This window comes from Neoarius graeffei, chromosome 1 (genome assembly GCF_027579695.1).
Source record: "Neoarius graeffei isolate fNeoGra1 chromosome 1, fNeoGra1.pri, whole genome shotgun sequence".
Lineage (NCBI taxonomy): Eukaryota > Metazoa > Chordata > Actinopteri > Siluriformes > Ariidae > Neoarius > Neoarius graeffei.
The window spans coordinates 127020856-127037597 of NC_083569.1; the positions used below are offsets into that span (position 1 = coordinate 127020856).

Genomic DNA, 16742 nt, shown 5'->3' on the forward strand with positions numbered 1-16742 from the left:
TTGTAGGTGACCAAATACTTATTTTACTGAGGAATTTACCAATTAATTCATTAAAAATCAGACAATGTAATTTCCTGGATTCTTTCCCCCATTCTGTCTCTCATAGTTGAAGTGTACCTATGATGAAAATTACAGGCCTCTCTCATCTTTTTAAGTGGGAGAACTTGCACAATTGGTGGCTGACTAAATACTTTTTTGCCCCACTGTATTGATTTCATGTAATAAAAAAAAAGTAAATGTGATATTTTTTTACAGGTATACAGGAGCATGCAGTGTGAAGAATACATCAATGCCAAAAGAGAGATGCATGTGAATTGGATGAGGTGAGCAGTACACCAGCTGTTGGGTCATTTTAGTGATTTGATTTTACAGCTCCTCATTTGTTGGAAGAACTTTATCTTCATGTCATTGATATCTCCACCATGCTTTCTCCAAGTCTGTAACTCTGATCTGATTTTTACCTTTTTCTGAAACGTTGCCTCACTCTTTTAGGTATGTGAATTGTGCCCGTAATGAAGAAGAAAAAAATCTTGTGGCATTTGAGTATCAAGGGGGAATTCTGTATCGTTGCTGTCGATCCATTAACCCAGGACAGGAGCTCTTGGTGTGGTATGAAGAGGAGTACACCAGAGAACTCAGTCCTGCACCTACAGGAACAACCAGACAGCAAGGTGTTACTTTTGTCTAAGAGGTTATAGAGGTTATTTTCTGCATCATTTCGTGACGTTTCTGAGCCTACCAGTGTTTCTGGGATGAAAGCTGTTGTACAATGCAGTCTGCAATAACTAGAGCATTCCTCAGAGAACTCATTTTGGCCTGTTACACCAACCAGGTAGGTCTTCTCGATCATATGACCGTGACCAACCAGAGAGGGTGAAGTCTATCAGCTTCCTTTGAGAAATGTGAAGTCCGCCCACTGCATATCTTGCTATTGCGAAACTGACTACAGTGGTGCTTGAAAGTTTGTGAACCCTTTAGAATTTTCTATATTTCTGCATAAATATGACCTAAAACATCATCAGATTTTCACCCAAGTCCTAAAAGTAGATAAAGAGAACCCAGTTAAACAACTGAGACAAAAATATTATACTTGGTCATTTATTTATTGAGGAAAATGATCCAATATTACATACCTGTAAGTGGCAAAAATATGTGAACCTTTGCTTTCAGTATCTGGTGTGACCCCCCTTGTGCAGCAATAACTGCAACTAAACGTTTCCGGTAACTGTTGATCAGTCCTGCACACCGGCTTGGAGGAATTTTAGCCCATTCCTCCATATAGAACAGCTTCAACTCTGGGAAGTTGCTGGGTTTCCTCACATGAACTGCTCGCTTCAGGTCCTTCCACAACATTTTGATTGGATTAAGGTCAGGACTTTGACTTGGCCATTCCAAAACATTAACTTTTTTCTTTAACCATTCTTTGGTAGAACAACTTGTGTGCTTAGGGTCGTTGTCTTGCTGCATGACCCACCTTCTATTGAGTTTCAGTTCATGGACAGATGTCCTGACATTTTCCTTTAGAATTCACTGGTATAATTCAGAATTCATTGTTCCATCAATGATGGCGAGCTGTCCTGGCCCAGATGCATCAAAACAGGCCCAAACCATGATACTACCACCACCATGTTTCACAGATGGGATAAGGTTCTTATGCTGGAATGCAGTGTTTTCCTTTCTCCAAACATAACGCTTCTCATTTAAACCAAAAAGTTCTATTTTGGTCTCATCCATCCACAAAACCTTTTTCCAATAGCTTTCTGGCTTGTCCACATGATCTTTAGCAAACTGCAGACGAGCAGCAATGTTCTTTTTGGAGAGCAGTGGCTTTCTCCTTGCAGCCCTACCATGCACACCATTGTTGTTCTGTGTTCTCCTGATGGTGGACTCATGAACAGTAACATTAGCCGATGTGAGAGAGGCCTTCAGTTGCTTAGAAGTTACTCTGGGGTCCTTTGTGACTTCGCCGACTATTACATGCCTTGCTCTTGGAGTGATCTCTGTTGGTTGACCACTCCTGGGGAGGGTAACAACGGTCTTGAATTTCCTCTACTTTTACACAATCTGTCTGACTGTGGATTGGTGGTGTCCAAACTCTTTAGAGACGGTTTTGTAACCTTTTCCAGCCTGATGAGCATCAAGAACGCTTTTTCTGAGGTCCTCAGAAATCTCCTTTGTTCATGCCATGATACACTTCCACAAACGTGTTGTGAAGGTCAGACTTTAATATATCCCTGTTTTTTAAATAAAACAGGGTGCCCACTCACACCTGATTGTCATCCCATTGATTGAAAACACCTGACTCTCTAATTTCACCTTCAAATTAACTGCTAATCCTAGAGGTGCACATACTTTTTTGCCACTCACAGATATGTAATATTGGATCGCTTTCCTCAATAAATAAATGACCAAGTATAATATTGTTGTCTCACTTGTTTAAGTAGGTTCTCTTTATCTACTTTTAGGACTTGTGTGAAAATCTGATGATGTTTTCGGTCATATTTATGCAGAAATATAGAAAATTCTAAAGGATTCACCAACTTTCAAGCACCACTGTATATAGTAAACCACAAGATATTGTTGTTTTATTCATCATGCCCAGTTTAACCAGAAGTAGCATAAAATGCATGCCCTGTGGATCCCGAGTGGCACAGCAGAAAAGTGTTGTCTCCGTCATCTTCCCCATCATCCAGATAATGCCACTTTCAAATCCTGATGACGCCACAATCATCTGTGGTTGGAAGCTCGAGAGCAAAATTGTCTGGGCTGTCTGGGAGGGAGAGATGGCATGCTCTCTCTTCTTTGCCCTGTCAGTTACACTGGCCAGTCATGGGTGTGTGAGAGCACATTTAATAGGAAGTAAGTGGATTGGGCTTTCGTCCAAGTGTGCTTTGCAGCCCCCGACATTGTATGAGTAAAACGTGGTCAACTGGTGTTTCTTGTCTTGGAGGAAGAACATGATAGCCCTCCCTGGTTGGTATCTGTTATGTGATACTGGAGAGGAGTCTGATGGGTGGGAATTGGCCATGGCTAAATTGGGGAGAAATCGGGGGGGGGAATGCCCTGTCACAGCAAACACATAATATAGGATAATGTCAGACCTCCCCATATTACAGAAACACTGGTGGGGGCGCGTCATTATAATACCTTCAGTGCAATATAACAAGCTGGCTGGAAAGAAGTGAGTTGAACACACACATGCAGTGTGTCTGAACCAAGCGAAGTTGTTAATTGGATAATGCAGATGTCACTCAAACCCATCAACCATTATAAAAATCAATTGCAACACATTTGCTTTATTTCAGGAGCATATGTGATGGTTATGTTATCAAGCAATAACAATTTTAGTATTTTTATGGAATTCAAAAATTCCACAAGAGTCATACCATGGAGAACTTATCTTTTTAATTATGTTAAATTTTAGCTCCTTAAAGTGTATATCACGGGTAAATTCATGAGCAAGATCAATGTAATTCTCCTATTTTATATTAAACTTTGGTTAAATATCTATAACATTCTGCATTCTCTGAAATTGTTTTACCTTGCGCAATACCAGAAAAATTCAGTTGAAATCAAGCCATTTGAGGTGAATTGGTCCGCCTCTGGAAAAACTTGGCATTTGAATTTCCCGGCAAACACTGATTTACGTGATGTCGCGTGCGGAACGCCTCCCTCTGAATCCTACGTCAGCGCTGGTTTGTTTATGAGAAAATGACCTGGTGGTTTTCTGCAAATTTCTTCGTTATCGTGTAATTATTAAAATGGTTAACAGATGTATCGTAGGAGGGTGTAGCAACACCAGTCTTGATGGGATTAGTACTCATCGTTTCCCAAAAGCCCGGACAATGAGAGAGAAATGGGAGCGCTTGGTCTACACAGGCTGTGCACTGAAACCGTGCAAGCTCTCGCAGCCTGCTGGCGCTTCCGCAGGTGACGTCACGAATCTGGCTCCAGACTCCCTTGGGATTTTTCCAGACGCATTTTGTTATTTTATTTTTTTCTGCTGTCGACAGATGGTCTTGTGCAAAATTACCCTTCTGGATGAGTGTGTAAAGGGACATACTTTTCATATATTAAAAAAATAAATAAATTGGTCCATGATATGCACTTTAAACTCTTGCAGCTGAAGAACTTCAACATGTTAAGGAACAAATAGCGTCTGATGAATTAACGAACAATTAAACACATGGAGGTTTGGTTGCTTTATTACTACAAATCACACCGTGGCGTTCTTCAAATACTGCAGTAAGGAAATTCTTACTGCTGCAGACCTACTTGAATGCCATCTGAACCGATGCAGTGTGTCCCCTTTTTTTTTTTTTTTATACGCCTACATTTAAATTAAATGACTATTATGTGTCTTAATTTATGGATGTTGGCTTGCTTTCATCAATTACATTAATATGAATCAACTGGGCTTCACAAAATCCCACAAAACTTAATTTCATGAAATTTGTGTGTAATTGAAATTAATAAGTGCTTTAAACTTGACAACCTAATCCATATAAAAAATCCAGATAGAAAATACATATTTGCTTGTGTAAATGCTACTAGAAACTATTTGCAAATAAATTTATCCATATCCAGTTTGATAAATAAGGCCCATTTTTGGATCTTTCAGAACCTTGAATGTGAGGGCTGAGTTTCCTTCTCAATCCTGGATGAGATGTAAATAAGGCTAGGCTTGCCATTACCTCGACTTGACATGATGTCCAACAAGAACCAACAACTCCCCTTTGGTCGCTCAGACCCATGGGGCTATGGCCAATGCTGTGCATAGCTGCTGTTCCAGGACCTTATTGAATCTCCCAGTATTCCAAGCTAGAGGCTGCTATGTCTTAGTCTGCAACCTTTTGTTTTTGTCTCAGTCTTAATTCATGTAGAATCTTAAGTTTCAGTAAAAGCACTCCTTACATTGGGTTAGTGTTATATTTTATAATCTTGTTGCATTTCATGTTCAATTTGTTATTTTTGTCCTTTCATTTCTCCAGAAGTAAAGAACGCTCTGCTGCAAGTCTTTTCATGCTCCACATGCCCTCGTTCCGATGCATCTCCAATTTACCTCGACAAGCACATCCAGAGATGCCACTATGAAGAGTACGTGAGACTGCGAGAATCAGGAGAGATTAAATGTAAGCTTCAGATCCCCTCCAAATGCTCCAGTTGTCAACCAACATCAACTGATTATATCCATTCTGATACTTCTCATAATGATATACAGAAGGAAATTCACCACTGCTCAGATTGTGGAAAGAGTTTTAGTTATCAGAATGCACTCAAGACACACCAGTGCAGTCACACAGGAGGAGATCCACATCACTGCTCACAGCGTGGTAGGAATTTTACTTACCAGAGTGCTCTCAAAACACAACAGCGCGTTCACACAGGAGAGAAGCTGTATCACTGCTCACAGTGTGGGAAGAGTTTTACTCGTCAGAGTTATCTCCAACGACACCAGCACATTCACACAGGAGAGAAGCCGTATCACTGCTCACAGTGTGGGAAGAGTTTTACTCGTCAGAGTAATCTCCAACGACACCAGCACATTCACACAGGAGAGAAGCCGTATCACTGCTCACAGTGTGGGAAGAGTTTTACTGAACAGAGTAATCTCCGACAACACCAGCGCATTCACACAGGAGAGAAGCCGTATCACTGCTCACAGTGTGGGAAGTGTTTTACTCAGCAGAGTGCTCTCCAAACACACCAGCACATTCACACAGGAGAGAAGCCGTATCACTGCTCACAGTGTGGGAAGAGTTTTACTCATCTGCGGACTCTCCAACGACACCAACGCATTCACACAGGAGAGAAGCCGTATCACTGCTCACAGTGTGGGAAGAGTTTTACTCGTCAGAGTGCTCTCCAACGACACCAGCACATTCACACAGGAGAGAAGCTGTTTCACTGCTCACAGTGTGGGAAGAGTTTTACTCAGCAGTGTAATCTCCAAACACACCAGCGCCTTCACGCAGGAGAGAAGCCGTATCACTGCTCACAGTGTGGGAAGAGTTTTACTTGTCAGAGTGCTCTCCAACGACACCAGCACATTCACACAGGAGAGAAGCCGTTTCACTGCTCACAGTATGGGAAGAGTTTTACTGAACAGTGTACTCTCCGACAACACCAGCACATTCACACAGGAGAGAAGCCGTATCACTGCTCACAGTGTGGGAAGAGTTTTACTCAGCGGAGTGCTCTCCAAACACACCAGCGCATTCACACAGGAGAGAAGCCGTATCACTGCTCACAGTGTGGGAAGAGTTTTACTCAACAGAGAGATCTCCGACTACACCAGCGCATTCACACAGGAGAGAAGCCGCATCACTGCTCACAGTGTGGGAAGAGTTTTACTCGTCAGAGTAATCTCCAAACACACCAGCGCATTCACACAGGAGAGAAGCCGTATCACTGCTCACAGTGTGGGAAGAGTTTTACTCAGCAGAGTAATCTCCAAACACACCAGCGCATTCACACAGGAGAGAAGCCGTATCACTGCTCACAGTGTGGGAAGAGTTTTACTCAACAGAGTCATCTCCAACAACACCAGCACATTCACATAGGAGAGAAGCTGTATCACTGCTCACAGTGTGGGAAGAGTTTTACTCATCTGCGGACTCTCCAACAACACCAACGCATTCACACAGGAGAGAAGCCGTATCACTGCTCACAGTGTGGGAAGAGTTTTACTCATCTGCGGACTCTCCAACAACACCAGCGCCTTCACACAGGAGAGAAGCCGTATCACTGCTCACAGTGTGGGAAGAGTTTTACTCAGCAGAGTGCTCTCCAAACACACCAGCGCCTTCACACAGGAGAGAAGCCGTATCACTGCTCACAGTGTGGGAAGAGTTTTACTCAGCAGAGTGCTCTCCAACAACACCAGCACATTCACACAGGATAGAAGCCGTTTCACTGCTCACAGTGTGGGAAGATGTTTGCTTGTTTAGTTACATTTAAGACCTTCAAGTGCACTAACTCAGAGACACTGCATGATTTAAAGTTGTCAAATTAAATATGGTTATTACAGTTTTGACTGAAAATGACCTGTACTTTGAACTTTATTGTTCATGTTACACTGGTCAACAATTTTTCAGAAGTTGTCTGCTTCAGAGATGAAGTTGGCTATTATGAAATTTGGTGTGTTGAATTAGAAGTGACGGTTAATCAGCTGATTGGCTATGGCTTCCAAGATATTTAAGATTTTAAATTTTATACTTATGTACATTGTGTAGATCGTAATGTTTTAAATATAAATTGTAAAACTAGGTCTCGTGTTTATGGTCGGTTTACATGATATTTCACCTGTTCTCTTTATGTAACACTAGAAAATCAGCAAAAAGTTTATATAAATAAAATGTATTATGAACAAAATTGCAAAAAGCAATTATGTGTAAGTACTGAATAGGTTTAGTCCTTATTCTGTGTGTATGCAGTGGGTTTTTATTTATTTATTGGCAGCTTGTCTCTTGTGTTCATGAAACGGAGCATCTCTTGTCAAGCAAAGACTTGATCTAGAGTGCATAGCACTGTATGAATTTTTTTTTTTTTTTTGAGCTGATATAAGACCAGTTTGTTCAGCAGAGTGATGTCAGTTGACTTATGAATGCATCATCAGTGACTTCTAGGAATAACCTAATGTCATGTATGATGCAATACCGGCTTCAGATTGCATCATTCATTGTTTTGCCAAAAAAGTAAGTACTGTCCAAACCCACTCATAGATTTATTCATAGAGCCAATCTTGAAAACGAGCCAATGAACAATTTTAAGTTTCATTTTCGTTCTCAGCAATCCAGAACTAGTAAAGTTTGACTATATTTCAGAAGCATTTTGGCTGTAGACCAGTGTTCTATGACTGTTTTAAAATATGTAACCTTATAGTGATGTTTAAAATGAGACTGTTAATGTTTTCTTTTGCTCTTTAGTCATTAATTACCACCATACAAATAATGATTTAACTGTAACACTTATCAGTGTAGTACTGCAGCATGAGACTAATTGTTCATGGAATTATTACTGATCAGGATTTTAATGTTTAATGGAAATGTCGATCAAACCAAATGAGTACGGAGCACTTAAATGAAGCTCGTCTAAAGCCTCGGTCACAACCGGCCGTACATGCTCCTACGGCCGGTCTACGTGCAAAAAACGCAAAGAAACGCACGGAGGGCACGCGTGTGACGTTGTTTGGGTTCACCCAGAAAGAGACCCCGAGATTCCTTCGTGAGTCCCCTCGGATCCGGGACGAGAATGATCAGGTCGAGAGAAACAGACAAGGAACCAGAGGTTTCACATGCCGGTTTATTCGCACAGTCACTTCGTCAAAGATGAAAGATTACAAACACCTTTTATAACAAATCATAATCTCTCCAAACGGCTATTGTGTCTGTCAAATGTGTGTGTGTTTGTATGTGACCTCAGAGAGGGGTGTGTGTGTGTGTGTCTATGGGAGGGTGAGTGAGTGACATCATCTTGATATCTGTGTCTATGTGCTAGGTCAGCAAATCACATCTTAATTCCATATGTATGTGTGTGTGAATGAAACCTTCAATCATAAGCAAAATAATATTTCAGCAATTTCATTTACGCACGTCAAAGCGCGTGAGATGTTTTTACGACAATGTTTTAAACAAAGACTATGTTTGGTCTAACAAAGAAGTGTTCTTCTCCACTGGACGAAGGTCAGGCTACAGGAACAGTTTAAAATCACTGCCATAGTATATGCAATAGTCCAAAATAATAAAGGATCTTAAAAAGCTCTAAAATATACTACAAGTAATATATACTATAATAAATACTATAATAATATATACTATAACTATACTATAAAAATATAAGAGTCTTAACTCTTTGTTCAGCAATAAGGCTACCATTACATCCAACATTAAAGTGTGTGTGGGTCGATCTGACACTAAAACAGACCTTGGTGGGTCCTTCAGACACTTCTCTGTTCAAAATACACATTTCATAAACAAAATGTTCCCAAACAATGTCCAGCCGAGACAGAAGGTCATTTTTAACTGAACCTTAAGTTAACTCTTAATTTTGTCACCATTTTAATAATAATACTTATAAGAATAATAAGAGGGCGGCACGGTAGTGTAGTGGTTAGCGCTGTCGCCTCACAGCAAGAAGGTCCTGGGTTCGAGCCCCGGGGCCGGCGAGGGCCTTTCTGTGCGGAGTTTGCATGTTCTCCCCGTGTCCGCGTGGGTTTCCTCCGGGTGCTCCGGTTTCCCCCACAGTCCAAAGACATGCAGGTTAGGTTAACTGGTGACTCTAAATTGACCGTAGGTGTGAATGTGAGTGTGAATGGTTGTCTGTGTCTATGTGTCAGTCCTGTGATGACCTGGCGACTTGTCCAGGGTGTACCCCGCCTTTCGCCCATAGTCAACTGGGATAGGCTCCAGCTTGCCTGCGACCCTGTAGAAGGATAAAGCAGCTAGAGATAATGAGATGAGAATAATAAGAATAATACTTATATAAAACTAACAATCCCCCCCTTTGATAATAGTATCACTATTATCAAATCCTAGCATCCTCATGATCATATGTGATTACATCGAGAATTAATCCTGAGTTAATCTTTGCCCTTCTTGACGTATATTGGTACTCAGAGGGCGGGCATGCCCGATCAGCCCTCGTCCCACCTCACCGGAGCTTAGAGAAACTCAAAACCTCTTAATTCCCAGATACACGCTACTTCCTTCAGAGTAATTTGTTCTAAAACAGTGAGGGAAAAATGAAATTAGAAGGCATATCGACCTATAGTGAGAACAGAGTCCTGTAAGAATACAGAGTTTCAGAGCATGGAGATATGTAATAATAGTAGAAAACGGCATCAGAGGAAAGACATAACACAGTCGTGTGGTGTGCGCTTGTGCAGTCCAGTTAGCGAAGTTAGTCCAGAAGATGTTGTCTCGAAGTCCAGCTCGAGCGGGTAACCCTGCCCCGAGCAATGAAGTGGTCCTGAAGGCTCGGGCGGGTAACCCTGCCCCGAGCAAAGATGAAGCAGTCACGAAACCCGTGATGAGGACTGTCATGGTTGTAGTGAGGATGATTGGTTCCAAATGGGGCGCAAGATCTCTTCCCCTCTTTGTTCACAACGTCTTGAGGATTCTCAGTCGAATCTGTGTAGAGCTCAGAAATAGAGAGAGAGAGAGAAAACTGGCCAGAGGGAGACTAGATAGGGACACAAAAAGCGTTAATAGCAGCAAACTTGTTATTGTAACACAGCTTTGTTATGGAGCCTTCTTCAATCGAGTGGCATGGATCCACTGTGGAAAAAGATCAGTTAAAACAGCAGTAAAAGTAATGGCGACTATGTCTGCAGGCCCATTATATTGTTTTCCCAATTGTCCAAATCATTACTTTAAAAAATCACACCAGCACCTGTCTCCCACGTGAAAGGGGTGTGTGGTGGAGATAATATTGTATTATTGACCTTGGTACAAATTTTATGCAACTTATCTATAAGGGCTGCAGAATACTCATCCATATGCATTTTCAAATCAGAGGTACCTGGAGCCAGAGTTCCCTTCTTCCAGGGGAGAATTTCTTGGTGTCACACAAATTTCAGCCAGAATGAATTATGGATTACAGAATCAAACCTGTGTCCTGCATGACCTTAATTAATTTGTCTTTCAATGTTCGATTAGTACGTTCTACGATACCAGAGGATTTAGGAATGTGAAAACACCAGTTTAGTTTAGAGATACTTACAAAGGTTTTGTGTAACTTTTGAGGTGAAAGGGGTACCCTTGTCTGAGTCTATGGCATTTGAAACCCCATAACTATAATAATTATTATTGATTTCTTATTATTTTATTGTTATTTTATTGTTCTGCTTTTATTGTTTGTTTTTCTTTTTTACTGTCCAGTGTTCTTAGGTACCTTGAAAGGCACTTATAAATAAAATGTATCATTATTATTATAACGAGGTATCAAAACGAGTAACTACCTTCGTGTTCTCTCGAGAACAGGGAAAAACTTCTACCCATTTAGAGAATTTGTCCACAATCAAGATGACGACAATCAAATGAGAAAGGAAGAGCGTATGTCTCATGCAGAATATCAGGCTGATATTGATTGAACACACAGAATAACCACAGAGGTGTGATATTATAAATTATAAAACAAGAACCGTCTGAGGGTTTAGAACAAAAACCAACACCAACAAAGAGTACTTCCCCCATCCCTAGAGGGCTGGAAGGAAGAGATCAGACCTGATACTAGTAGTATGTATGATTTTTTAGACAGCCAATATCAATGTCATCCCAAGTGTCATCCTGAGAATTAAGGAGGCGTGCGAGAGCGCGACCTACATTATCAAAAGAGGATGTGACACGAATTTCGAGATTGTTAGTAGAACAGTCATATGTTAATCTAATTATCTATTAAATTACTGATTAATTAATTTAATGGGTCTGTCAATTTTACAACCATCAAAGCACATGCGGAGACAGCCCCCAGACTGGAAGGGCTTGAAGTGAGCAGGTAACCCAGGGGCGGAACAAAGGGTGCTTCTGAGGGAGTGATAAGCGACTACCATAGCGTCAGTCCAGGTCAAAGGATGTTGCAGTGGAGGAGGTTTTGTGTCTAGAATGACAGCCTTGAGAAAGTTCAAAACTTCAAAAGTTCAAATACTTAAGTGTCCATACAATATTGCAGCTTGGTTCTGGAAACCTTAAAGCCCTTATGCGCCAGATGTTGGAGCAGGCGCAAGTGTCAGTGTCTTGGCAGATTTCTGGTGACTCAGCAGATACCAGAACACACAGACCACAGAGTCCTGAGGGAGGGAGAAGGTCACAGAGCGCGTTATGAATTACAGCTGAAAAAAAAAAACAGCAGGAGAGTCAAATGAAACCTTGAGTCCAAACGCTATCTCCTCATGTGCGTGGAAAAAAAAAAGGCAGAACAGAGATCATTAATGGCAGGAACCTGTGATATTACAGAAGAAACAATCAATTCATTAATCTTACGTAAATCTTGTGTAAAGTGTCTCACCACGCCTTGCTCGAGAAGAGACTGTAGGATGACATGGATCCAGAGAGAGAGGTATTGCTTATTATAAACAGGATGCACATGAATAGTTTCATGTCAGTTTAAGTTTCAGGTTGCAGTGCAACAAAATGCGAAAAGGTTCCAGGACAATGAATACTTATACAAGCCAATGTATCATAATCATGATAATTTATGAAGTTTTTTTCTTAATGGCTAAACAAAGATAAACCCAAGTCTCCGATTTATAAACAAAAAGTTATTCAAGTAAACGTTTAACTGTTTCTTGCTGAAAAAAATTATGGTTAACTAAATACATTAAAAGCCTATCTATTCCATATCCTCTGTGGTTTTTAAAGGCAAAAGTATGGAGGTTTAAAACTCAGCAAACAGTTAATCAGAGCATTTCATATCAATAGTTCGAAATTAGGAGGAACATGGTTAAGCTTAGCCTCATAAGTAGCAATAAGTTTAAAGAAAGATAAGGAGATAAAAAACAGGGCAAATTGAAATGACAAACAATTTCACTGAATGTAATTTGAATAAAATTGAATAGCTGATAAGCACTCTTTATTGGATTCGATATGTGACAGAGACTCAAAATACATTTTTAATTCAATTAACAGTATTAATGAGAATTGGTTGTCTGTCTTGGACATTTTGACTTTATGTATATGGAATTTACCTAATAATATAAAGAGATTACTTATTAAATTGATTATTGTGAGAAAGTGCCAAAAATAATGATTTTCTCTGCCCATTGCAGATTTCTGTGGCTGTCCTTGCCTGCTGTTCTTGCATGAGTTGTTTATATTAGAGCTCTCTGTAACAGTCTGGGAGCTCTTATCTCAATGCTGACTGAGAAAGAGACAGAGAGACTATAGAGACGGAACAATTATTCAAAATATTATTATTAAATATTATGACAATTATTCAAAAAATGTCAAAAATGAAGTAAAGAGCGGGTTAGCTCGCTGTTGAACTAATTTCATGCTTCCCAGACAAGACAAGTCCACATTTCGCTAAAACGCGTCAGAAACAGGAGTATATAGGATATTTAAAGGTTAGAATTACATATGATTAATAAAAATCCCACTACACCAGCGGCGGTGAGAGCGCTGAATCCTAACCACTAGACCACCACACGATCAGTTTAAAATGTTTTAGATCAACATTAAACATTAGGTTAAACATTAAACTTTTCGGCATTTCCATTCACATGTAGGGTAAATATATTTGATGCCTTTTATTATGCCTTTAAACCCTTTGGTGACTGACCCCTTGAAAATGGTTCCTCCAGGAACGATGACGTTTCAGTTGTCAAGACAACGGAAAAACTAAAATACAAAAACAGAAAGATACATCACAATGCTCTTGTGCACAAAACAAAATGCTCTTGTATTTGTATTTTAGTTTTTCCGTTGTCTTGACAACTGAAACGTCATGGTTCCTGGAGGAACCATTTTCAAGGGGTCAGTCACCAAAGTTAAACAGGAAGTGGTATAATACTCAATATTTTAAAAATGATTCCTGATAAATATCTTCAAATCTGAAAGTGATATTTGATTTGGCTGAATTAATCAAACTCTAAACCTTAAATATATTTCTTCTGTTTTTACCATGTCTGTTTAATTTAAGTGAATGTTTTAAAATGGTTTTTGTGTTGTATTTGATTTCATTATTTCATTATTTAAGGTCTGAATGCATAGAATTACTGCCCAAATCTGATGAGACGAGAGTTTTGCCCTAAAGAGCTGTTTTTTCTTTTATCCAGTGCGCATGCCCAGTTCACAAGCATCATGGGAACTGGAGTTCTCATAATTTTGAAAACTTCGTATTCATCATTTATAAGATCTAGACATGAAACTGTATTAGTAGCTGTACTATTAATTATTAAAACGCATTAATAGTCTTGTAGAGTGCTCGCGGACCACTCGTGACTTTCCTGATAACTTTCCAGTTACAAGTTTCGGACTATCAACACACAAGGAATATAAAATAAAATGCAGATGATCTACTCACCAAACGCTGAAACTAATTGATTAGGAAGCAGATTTTTCCTCTGATGATGTTAAGGGAAGAGGATCTCTTCTCTTGGGTTTCTAACAGTGATGAGATTCACAAACGATTCGGATCTTCTTCGGGACGAAACAAATGACTCGATCGAGCGAATCGATACAGACGGATCAACGGCATTTGTTGAGTTCATGCACACGTAATGGTTTGAGGAAAGTTCATACTTTAATTTCATGCAGCATGAGAGTGTGATTATTGTTTACAATTTGAAAACAGGAATACAAATAAGGTTTCCGTAGTTTCTGAAGAATCAAGAGGGAATCAAGTAAATTGATTCACACGCATACGAGTTTGTTCTAAAGAATCGATTCAGTGAAGCTTTCGTTGAGATTAAAATGCACAATATACAGAATGTCTGTATTTTATACGGATTTGATTCAATAAACATAGTATACGGGCGTACAAATAAAGTTATACGGATTCTTTTTAACAAAAAAAACTTCAATATTTATTTAGAGCTATAATCAATTCCCACGATGATAGAAGAGCACATAACATTTACACTTTGTGTTTTTTTTTTTTTTTTTTGTCAAACATTGAAGCTTTGTATTCATTCTTAAAGTTTATTGAATAAAAAGTACCTGGGATATATCATTGTTAATTATCATTCAAATTTTAGGTAAATCATTTTAATTTGCATCTTATAAGGATTTTATAAGGGAAATAAGGACTTGGGGAGTTGGTTATACAGATTTGATTGACCAAAGGTTTAACATTTATGCACACCAGGAACACAGTTCTGACTGTTCATGTCCAGAGTACTGATTTGTTGTTTCATTATTTTGTACATATCCAGTAATGCCTTATATAAATGCTATAACAATTAAAGATACATTACACAGCTCCTAGAGATTGCGAATACCTGGATGAGGATAAATCAAAACTGAGCCGGCCAAATTGTCTAGAATCTGTGTAGAATGCTAAACTACATCCAATCCCGTGGGTTTTTTCTCGGGGTCCGGGTACCTTAATACAATAATACAATTAATATAATACAATTAATATAATACAATTTTCCCCCCATGGTGGCTGCACGAAGGAATCAAAGATTAAAAGCGCGCTCTTCTCGTGACAGCTCTCCCGTGGAGTGTCTTCACGAGGGTCACCGTCCCGTAAACAAATTACGAGGTTTACCAGTCCAATCCCGTGGCTCTACCAGCCCCGTCTCGTCCCGTAAACAAGAGTCTAAAAAGTCTAAAATCTAAAAAGTCTACGAGGTTCCCCAAAATGTCCCGTGCCTCTACACGAGGTTTACCAACCTGAATTATAATGGGTCTCTTTTCTTTTTTGAAATTACTACCAACCAGGCGGAAGTCTAACCAATCAAATTATACATTAAATTTAAAATAATTTACTCACCTGGTTGGCAGTATCCCACTTCTGACACCAAATTGTTGGGGTTCACCCAGAAAGAGACCCCGAGATTCCTTCGTGAGTCCCCTCGGATCCGGGACGAGAATGATCAGGTCGAGAGAAACAGACAAGGAACCAGAGGTTTTACATGCCGGTTTATTCGCACAGTCACTTCGTCAAAGATGAAAGATTACAAACACCTTTTATAACAAATCATAATCTCTCCAAACGGCTATTGTGTCTGTCAAATGTGTGTGTGTTTGTATGTGACCTCAGAGAGGGGTGTGTGTGCAGGGGGGTGGGGGTGTGTGTGTCTGCCAAGCCTGACAGACTGGGGGCGATTGGTCAGAAAGTCCAGTAACCATTTGCATATGTGTGGAGTTAGTCCTAGTGCAAACAGTTTGTTGATCAGCTGGCTCAGCATGATGGTGTTAAACGCTGAGCTGTAGTCAACAAACAACATCCTAACGTAGAAGTTAGGCTTCTCCAGGTCTGAAAGGGCTGCATTAAGAGCCGCACAGATGGTGTCCTCAGTCGATCTGTTTGCCCAATAGATAGTTTTCACATGACGTCACAGAGTCGGGGATTCCCTGGTGGCGGCCATCTTGGAGGGCTAGCTTACCGTATGGGTCACTGAGCACACATTGTAGCGCCCGAGTTACATTCATTTATATGTTATTTACATTTATAATTACATTACTACTATTTAAAGCTAGCAATGGTGCACACCTGTTGTATTCACGGCTGTCGTAATAGGTCAGATGATGACGTCAAGCAGAGCTTTTATGGAATTCCCACTATACGGGAGCACGAACGCGAGTAAACAAACTCTGCATACAAAGGAGAAATCTATGGCTTGCGAGAAACAACCGCAAGGATTATCAGCCTTCCAAACACAGCAAAGTCTGCTCTGATCATTTTATAAGTGGTAAGTTGTTTAAATAAACAATCAATTGTGTTTAAGTTTGTTTTTGGAAACCAAAACATGTAAACAATCTCTGGAGAATGCCTAACTGGAACCGCTGAGTGTACGTTTACATTGTAATGTACACTTAATATCGCTCGTTTGTCACGTTTCTATTTGAAACTTGTCACTTCACTCACGCAAGGGTCATTTTTGAAAAACATTTTAGGTCTATTCTGTATGATTTAATTTATGTTTGGGATGCAAACAGCGCGCCTTTTGGCGGATGCCGCCTGAATCACGCAGATCTGTTTTTTTTTTTTTAGGGGGGGACGTTGTAGTGTCTGATTGTAATTTCAAAGTAAATTCTGTATTAAAATTACTAAATAAGCAAATCCGTTACAGTCCA

General features: G+C 39.9%; 1 protein-coding gene across 1 annotated transcript in view; it reads left to right on the top strand.

The window, feature by feature from the left end:
- Positions 1 to 7913, top strand: part of LOC132883328 (histone-lysine N-methyltransferase PRDM9-like) — a 75688-nt gene extending 67775 nt beyond the window's left edge. The window contains exons 15-17 of the mRNA XM_060916794.1: positions 256 to 323; positions 493 to 671; positions 4992 to 7913. Of these exons, the coding sequence (XP_060772777.1) occupies positions 256 to 323; positions 493 to 671; positions 4992 to 6904 (2160 nt within the window). The 3' untranslated portion in view covers positions 6905 to 7913. The remainder of the gene's footprint in view (positions 1 to 255; positions 324 to 492; positions 672 to 4991) is intronic.
- The last annotated feature ends 8829 nt before the right edge of the window (positions 7914 to 16742 follow it).